The sequence below is a fragment of the Solanum dulcamara genome, chromosome 7 (assembly GCF_947179165.1).
Source record: "Solanum dulcamara chromosome 7, daSolDulc1.2, whole genome shotgun sequence".
NCBI classification, from domain to species: Eukaryota; Viridiplantae; Streptophyta; class Magnoliopsida; order Solanales; family Solanaceae; genus Solanum; species Solanum dulcamara.
In genome coordinates, this window is record NC_077243.1 from 77,448,393 (window position 1) to 77,457,900 (window position 9,508).

Below are 9,508 nucleotides of genomic sequence, written 5' to 3' on the forward strand. Positions count from 1 at the left end.
GTATACAATGTATCTTAGAACAAATTACACTTAATTTTGACCCTATGTATTTGAGATACACGTATCCAAAGTATGATTTCTGGAAAGATTTGTAATATTGAAAACTCGCCCGAAGAAAAACAAATTTACTCCTAAAACTAGTGAAATTTGTATTGTTTGTCCAAATTTGTTCCTCTTTCTCTCTTCGCTTCATTACTTCTGTCATCAATCACCATTTCTTCTTCTCGACCCCTAATAACTGTATTTTAACAATATTTTATATTGCATATTCAAATCATTTAGCTCATTTCCTTTTAGTGGTGTAGGTGGTGGTGTGGAGATGGTCAGAGAGAAAAAGAAAGGAAAAGGCAAGTATTACTAGAACAATTGTTACTGCTTATGGACCAGATGAGTTTGATGTTGTTTTTTTGTTCTTCCAACAAAGTACCCAATGAAAAGGACATAGAAGATTGAGATGATGGTGGGAAGCAGGGACAAATTTATAGCTAAAATACAAGATATATGCTCGGTTCGGTTCGATTTGATGTATTATCAGTTCGATTTATCGATTTTTAATTTTGATATATGCTAAATCAATAATAAATAAATAAGATGTTTTTTTATCGATTTTGGTCCTTAACGGTTCAATTTTCGATTTAATTTACAAGAAAATACTCATAAAATAATTGAGCTTATTTGAGCTCTTCTACATCGTCGAAGAAGAAATTTTCTAAAGAGAAGTTAGAGTAGAGAGAGACAGAGAGAGTTTACATTTGGGGCTTAGAAAAAATGCCCTAACTATCACAATACACAGTTGATATATATATATATATATAGCTAATTAGGAGACTAACTGACTAACTAATTTAGTTAGTTAGTTCTAACTATATAAGAGGTAAAATGACTATACTACCCTTGGTTCTAACTAATTCTTTTAACTCCTTTTACATCTCAACAATAATTACATATGAATTCTCCAATAATTTGGTGTGACAAGACAATAATATAACTTTCCGTAATGCTAATAAAATAGAAATAATAGTGACTAACTTGAAAAGAATTCTACAAGTGCAACACAAATAAAACAACTAGGACAATAATGTAAATTGAAAGCTAAAGGGCAAAGAAATTAATATTTAATATTTATTTAGGAGTAAGGTAGTAAATTACTATTGTCTTAATGGGTTACCGGTTACCAAATAACCCACTATTAAAAATCAATATTGAACCAATAACTCAACAATTTTTTTTATAAAACTATTAAAAATCCATTAACCCAATAATTTTTTTTCGATTCGATTTTTGCACACCCCTAATTGTCTCTCCATAAATTTAGATATTTTATGCATATATTTTCTAATTTGAGATAATATTATATGTTGATACCCATGCTACAAAAAAAGATCAATGATGCACTTGATTGGATGTTGAGTCATTTACCAAAAGGACTAGGGATTAATTCCCACTTAATATGTTTTTTCCATTCAAAATTAGGGAAATGGTCAAATTTAAGCTTGAAATATGTGAAAGAGTCAAATTTATCTTTGAATTATGCGGAAGGTTCAAATTTACCCTCTAATTAAAACCTTTTTAAAGAAGACCCAGCTAATGTGTAATTCTTTTCATATAGTTTAAGAGCACAAATTTGACTCAACTAATAACGATGAGAATATATTTGACTCTATAAGTCTTATCTTATTTCAATATAGTTCTCAAGGTAATTGGATCTAAGGTTGTTCAAAATCGAACTAAATCAAATAAGCTGAATCGAGAAAAGTTTTTGATTTAGCGGTTTTGATTAAAAGTATGATTTTGATAATGATTATGATTATTTTTTTATATCGGACTATCGATTCTTAACAGTTTGAAGTTTTTTCTTACCAGGTTAACTGATAACCTGATAGTAAGTTAATAAATTATATCTATACCATTCAGTATATAAAATCATTGACTTAGAGTTTAGTTTTGTACTTTTATTTTTTATTATCTCAAACTCTCGATTATTCTACGAGGTACCAATGTTTGCTTTTGATGATGATACAATCTGTCAACTCATGTTCATGGTTCATTTAATTTGTATCATAATAATTTAGCATATCAACAAATCGATAACTAATAAATCGAACCTAAAAACTTCAAAATCGAACTGATCGATACCCAAACTAGTGCTTTCACAAACCTTAAATTGAGTTCTACATCCAATCGTGCGGTGATGCCTTTCCAGCAAAATAGACGTGTCAGCCGAAAGTGTTAGTAAAGCTGGCAAATACTTTACTAAATATACTGATTAAAGGCAATCAAGGCTTTAACAATGGCATGAAGGCCGCAAATTATCTATACACCAATATTAATTATAATTAGTTGTATGTTACTTATAATAAGCTGTACCCCACATGTCAAATACTCCATCTTTTGTGTTGACAATACAATAATACAACTTTTTCATCAAATTTAAGTGGTAGGAATGATTGATTACATGTGGATTTGAGGGGAAAAAAATTGATGTGGACTAATAAAATAATAAACTACTTCTCTCTCTATATATAGTCATGATATTCAAATCAGCTTCAACTAATTTCATTATTTCATAATATATCTATCACTTTACAGGCCAATATTATATTAATACTTTGATTAATTTCACAAAATATGTATCACCTTTTACCAGTAACATATATTAGATAATGATGTTTAACAAGGTTAGTAGATGAGGAAAAAGCATGTAGTATTCTTTTTTTTTTTACCTTTACTTGAATCTAAACTTGAAACCTCACAGTTCTCAACTCACTTTATTGATCACTAGATTACGCTCTTAAATGTTTTCAAATTAATTAAATTATATTAATGAAAATAATAATTCATTATTCTTAACGATAGATACTACTAGATCCGTTTTTGGTAGCCAAAATCATACAAGTTCTGGTTGAGTAACTTTTAAAGTGGTATAAGAAAAGATAACTAACATTATTGATATAAAGACTAAAAAAATGACTTCACACATAATTTTTATTAGATACAATCACTCTTTTTAGTGAGGAGGAATCGTACAAAACACTAAAGTTGATCGATCATTTTAAGTAATGAATTTTATATATTTATATTTAATGAATTGTTTCATATTTGCTTTTAACATTAACGAAGCTCCAACTTGAAATATGTAAACATGTCCAAATTCTTAAAAAGGAAAAATATTCATATTTACAACTTAAATATTTACTATGATGTAGGTTGAAGCCCCGCTAAGACTCAAGGGAAAAAATAAGACTTTTTCTTAATTACGAACGTTAAATTAGATAATATTTTTTTTTAACAGAGGACAAATTTATTCAATTTTTAAATAGAGACACGAGTAAAATGGAACTTATTCCCTAGGTCAATTATTAGTACCACCAAAATACTTGTGCCACACATGAACAGTGGACAAAGGAGTTTTGTTTTCTTATTTTTTTCTCATGACAGGATACACAAAAATCACATGCTTCTTGTATAATTACAACAATAATAATATATATCGTGAAGTCTGAAAATGATTGAATGTATATGAATTTTATCTGTATTTTATTTAAAGTAAAAAATTTGTTTTCAATATATTTTTTAAATTGCTTTTGATACAATTAAACGTGAAATTAAGAATGTGTTTGTTACGAAGAAAGATATTTTTCCTGAAAAAAATATTATTTTAGACTTTACTCTACTGAAGAGTAAGTGATTTGTCTTCTTTATTTTTATATATTATATATAGCATCACTAAAATATTTATATTTAATTTAAACAAATATGATGAAAGTGAAGGTTCCGGTGGAGGTGGTAGGGATTGAAGGATATGGGGTAGGAGTGGAGATGGGGCGTATTGAAGGACAGGGAAAAGACAATTTGTTTTGATGGTTGTTCGGTACGGTTGTGTTGTATTATATCGAACTATAATATTTTAATGAATACAATATTTTAATAGATTGTATTATTCTTTATCATTACATAATGTCACACATAAAAAATTTGAATAATAAACTTATAAAAAAGTAGAATACAGGATAAAACTACTATGAAAAGACAAGGTACATGATAAAATAAAATTATTAAATAATATATAAAAACTAAACAAAAAGAGAATATTAAAATAACAACGCGATCACATTCATTATATAAAATAGAACTGTTCGTCGTTACCCAACGATGAATTTAAATGTAATTTAAGTAACAATCAAAATAAACATTATATCTACATTAACAATGCATATAAAATATAATACAACGGATAACAACCATCTAAACAAGATGTTAGTATGGAATGCTATCGTGAAACTCTGATTTCACCATTCCTATTGATCAAGGAAGTCGTTATCCTCATTTCGAAGAAAGTCGTTATCATCATTTCGAAGAAACTTATTTTTCTCAAAAAATAAAAAAAGTGACAATAGTGGACCAGCAAAAGTTACTTTCATTCCATTAAACATGAAACATCAGTTTTAATAAAAGAAGAAATCTGAACTTATCATACTTGTAATAAAAAAAAGTTCTTATGAAATGAACCTATCAATATGTACAAATAAGCCATAGCTAATCTCTTCTATGAAAGGGTTGAAGAACAATGACTATGTAAATTTCCTTGTGGGCATGGTTTGCGTTGCTATCGTCGTGCCTAGTCTACACTTCCATTGGGACTTCCAATAGGAGCTAGCTAGGCACGAACCACATAAGGGAATGTTGTGATAAAGAGAGAGTTTCGTCTATCAATGAACAAATCCGGTGATAATTCTCCACTCATGTCCTTCCAGAGTTGGTTAAGTGATCTTCAAAGGAACCTCCCAATACGTTCTTCACGATAAGATATTAGATCAACCCCTTCACTTGACTAAGATATCCATTTGAGTTGGTAAATGATCTTCAAGGGCATCTCCTCGTCAAGATAGCCCTTCATTTGACTAGATATCCTTTCTGAATTTCTAGTATAACAATACCTATACATAATCGTGCTTTAAGCAGCTCAGTTTCCGCGGCCAATCTCCTTAATGTCCGAGGGAAACAAGGCTACAGAGATGTCAGCCAGCTTCTTGCTGCTCAACCGAGACCTTGCAACCTTTGATTGCATTGGAGCATTTGGCGCCATTTCTACCTCATCGGTATCACCCAACTCCTCCACATCAAGAGGATCCCGAAAAGGAAGTGTCTTTCTTGGTGTGCTAAAGTCAAAATGCCATCCTTTTGCAATCAAGGACTGATCATACATACATACAGAAAAACAATAGCTCATCAATGCTTCATTCGACTAATTAACACTTCATTAATTACGTAATATTTAACAATACTTCAATGATAATTAAAGCTTACCGCTTCTCTAAGAGCCCTTGATAAATGAAACAGACTCTTTAAATCGTCGTGATCAACTCTACATAATATTTTTATCTGCATAATAATGAGCATGAAAATGAACAATACGCGTAAGTAACACAACATATAAGAAACACAAAAAGGAAATAAAATTATGAACCAACCAAGATATCTTTAGGCAACGATTCAAGGACAGATTTGTCGTTTGTAGAAAACAAGTTTTGGCTGCAGATTCTCTTGGTTGGTGTGGTTGAAATGAAATCGACGTCAACTGTGTTTGATAAAGCGACTCTCTTCCGCCCAAACGAGGTACTCCTCACAATGCCTAGCCCCAAATCTTCACAATTGTTCCCCAATGCCATTTTCTTCTTAGTCTTCACAAAAAAAACAACTGCAAGATCCAAATTTTTTCACCAAAGCAGACAACACCACAAATAACCAATCAGTATTATCTCAATAATCAGCCCCAAAACTCACAAAAAATGAGTAAAGTATCCATTAACCAAGAAACCAAAATCCAAACTCACTCTAAGCATAGTCTAATGCTAAACTACTTTGGAAATGGACCAAAACTATAAAGACTCAAAGAACCAAAACCAAATCTTTGGAAATGGACATAGCTATAATGAATAACAATTTAGTATTACCAAAACTCAGCAAAATGAACAAAGTATCCAATTACCAAGAAACCAAAATCCAATCAAACACTAAAAGTTGAGATAACAAATATCCCGAAACCCAACTGCAAGATCCATTTTTTTTTCACCGAAGCAGCAAAAACAACATACCCATAGTAAACCACAAGCAGGGTCCGGGGACGGTAGTGTATACACAGCGTTATCCCTATAACCTTGTAAAGGTAGAGAGACTGTTTTCGATAAACCCTCGGCTCAAGCAAAGCAAAAAGAATAACCTATCAGTATTATACCAATAATCAACTTCCAACCTCATCAAAAAGAATAAAGTATCCAACAGCCAAAACCCAATCAAGCTCTAAGCATAATCTATCAATAAAAAATTGAAATCTTTGTAATGGCCCAAACTATAAAGACCCAAAACCAAATCTTTGTAAATGGACATAACCAACCCCCAAACTCAGCAACAATGAAGAAAGTATCCAAGAACCAAGAACCAAAAAACAATCTAACTCTTAACACTAAAATTGAAATCTTTGGAAATAGACATAACCAACCCCCACACTCAGCAAAAATGAACAAAAAAGTATCCAATAACCAAGAACCATAATCCAATCAAACTCTTTAACACTAAAAATGAAATCTTGGAAAAATAGACATAACCAACCCCCAAACTCAGCAAAAATGAACAAAAAAGTATCCAATAACCAAGAACCATAATCCAATCAAACTCTTAACACTAGAAATGAAATCTTTGGAAATAGACAAAATCAACCCCCAAACTCATCAAAGATGAACAAAAAAGTATGCAATAACCAATTACCAAAATCCAATCAAACTCTTAACACTAAAAATGAAATCTTTGGAAATGGACATAACTAACCCCCAAATTCAGCAAAAATTCAATCAAGAAACCAAAATCCAATCAAACTCTTTAAAGCACAATCTAAAACACCATAAAAATCAAATCTTTGTATATCCCAAACCTAAAAACACCCAAGTCACCAAAAACACCAAATAAAAATCAATCTATCAATCAATACCTAAAAGATACTCTGTATCAACACCAAAGTTGTGTTTTTTTTAACAGTAGAATATATATATATATATATATATATATAGGATACAAACTTTGTTAAAGAACCCTAAATTGAAGGCAAAAATAAATTGATAAAATTGAAGTAAAACAGTTGTTTCTGAAGAAGGAAACAAAAATTACCTCCCCAACTGCAAAATTCCTCCACTTGCTTGACAGTTCAGTCAAATGGGTCTTTTTTTTTTCCTTATATACACACAGATTCTTGAAAAAAATTAAATCTTTTCTTCTTTTTCTTTCTCCCTCCTTTTGTTTTCTTTGCTTCTAAGAAATTAAGAGTATTAATTTTAAATGGAAATAAGTAATATATAAAATTGTGAAAAAAGATTCCTCTCTGATCCAGAAAAGGGAATCAAATTTTCTTGTGATTTTTTTTTTTTGTGTGTGTTATGTGATGATTAAATGTTACCAAAATCGATTGTTTGTGTGATGTGGCAATTTGTTCTGTCCACGTTGGTATGTCGGTAGCTTCTATCATGTTCTACACCTTTAAAAAGACTGTAAAAAATTGCCTTTATAAAGTTCAATAGTTGTGCAAAATAATTTATTTTTTTGGTGTATCAAAATCAATTTTTCTAATTTTGAGATAGGACTAAAATCTCTATTATCAAGGTCAATCTTTAGTAAATTATACTGAAGTATGTATTATTGATGTAATAATTATTTAATATGTTTTTTTTCAATGGTTTATTGAAAATAATTTTGCTATATTTAAGGTAGGATTAAGATCTATTTTGTCGAGATTTTATTTTGAGACATTATATTGAATATGTTATTTTTTAATAGGTGTGCAAAATTGTTGGACATAATTACCATGTGACGTTTAACTTTTGAGGTATAATTTTTTTTACCTGATTGCATTTTGTTTGGATGGTTATTACATATAGTTTTAGAATGTATTTGAATGATCGTAATGTATCGTCTTAAAATTCACATTTGAATGATTGTTACGTATCCTTTCATAATTATGCATTTGGATGGTTGTTATGTACTTTTTATAATATATTTGAATGGTCATTACGTACTGTTTCATAGTTCATACCGTTTCATAATATATTTGGATGGTTATTATATGCCGTTTCATAATATATTTTTGATGGTTATTACGTACCGTTTATAATGTGTCATATTAGGTTATATTGTATTGTTCTACATCATATTGAATTAAAAAAAAGTATAATGTTTGAATTGATTATATCATTTTTCATTATTACATAGTATCACTTATCAGCAATTATAGAATAAACGTACAAAAAAAGTAAAGTAAGGTATGGAATAAAGTTATTATAAGAGGGTAAGATAAGATTATTAGATAGTAAATAAAGATAAAAAGAAGAGGAAAAAAAGTTACGTTACAATCACACTAAATCAATTGTTACATCAAATAAGATTTATTTTATCAAAGCCTCACTTTGTGGTACTATATTGAGTATGCTGTTGTTGTAATAATTGTGCAAAATCCTTGGACATAATTACCATGTGGCGTTAAATTTTTTATGGTATAATTTATTTTTTAATTGATAATGTTGTTTGAATGATTGTTGCATATTGTTTCGTAATATATATAAATGATTGTAATGTACCATTTAATTATCAATTAAGATTAAATCAAGTTATTTAGATGTATACTCTCAATGCAACAGTATTTATAACTTGTTAGCTAAATCTAATTTAATTGTCTATTTATATATTATGTTTATATTTTTTTATTCTAATATGGAAGTAAATAATTTGATTGAAAGTACAACATGTTATGATTGGTTCTATCTAGTGGGGTGGGTGAAGGGGGACAAATAGTTGTCAATTTGCAATTTGCAATTTGCAAATGGAAAAAGAATTATAAATGTGCGGCTAGTCATAGTTTTTTTTTCACATTAATGGAAATTTAGGTCACCCACTGCCCATATGCAGGTGGGGTGAGTGGGGTCAAAATCTATTTGATTGAGATTTTTGGTGGGGCAATAAAATATTCAGCCACAATACGCCTCGATTAATTTTTACGAGATATTTATTATTTTTTATTAATAATATGTATTAGGTAATTCTATCTATTAAAATTAGTTTAAATGAGAATAAATTATATGACATTTTATTTTTACTGAAATTTAAATGTGGAATTTAATAATGCACATTCTATTTTATTGATTATTAAGTCACATCCGCATAATTTGCTTGTTCATTCTTTTATCCTTTTTATTGTATATATATTTCTTATTTTATCATGAGTCTTTAGTCATCATATAGATTTACCGACCACAAAATTAATGTAAGAGATATAAAGTGACTAAAGAACAAACAGTTGTATAAAATTAGATAATATAAAGGTTGAATGCATATGTCAAAAGGTGGGTAAGTTATATAAGTAGAGGCTAAGGCTAGTAGAAAGGAAAATATTTTTGTAGAAAATGCATATTTTTTTAAAAGTAAATAAATAAGAAGTAATTTTTTTATGTATTTTTTATTATTTGAT

At 29.2% G+C, this 9,508-nt stretch overlaps 1 protein-coding gene across 2 annotated transcripts; it reads right to left on the reverse strand.

The window, feature by feature from the left end:
- Positions 1 to 4,397: 4,397 nt before the first annotated feature.
- On the reverse strand, positions 4,398 to 7,395 carry LOC129896704 (F-box protein At1g61340-like). 2 transcript variants are annotated; one of them, XM_055972656.1, is made up of 4 exons: positions 7,162 to 7,395; positions 5,472 to 5,698; positions 5,308 to 5,382; positions 4,398 to 5,194 (listed from the first exon to the last, which is right to left on the reverse strand). In XM_055972656.1, the coding sequence occupies exons 2-4, from the start codon at positions 5,667 to 5,669 to the stop codon at positions 4,964 to 4,966; spliced, it is 504 nt and encodes a 167-aa protein (XP_055828631.1). In that variant the 5' UTR covers positions 5,670 to 5,698; positions 7,162 to 7,395; the 3' UTR covers positions 4,398 to 4,963. The 2 variants fall into 2 exon arrangements, with proteins under 2 accessions (XP_055828631.1, XP_055828632.1); XM_055972657.1 differs by lacking the exon at positions 7,162 to 7,395 and adding an exon at positions 6,986 to 7,041.
- Between the last annotated feature and the right edge of the window lie 2,113 nt (positions 7,396 to 9,508).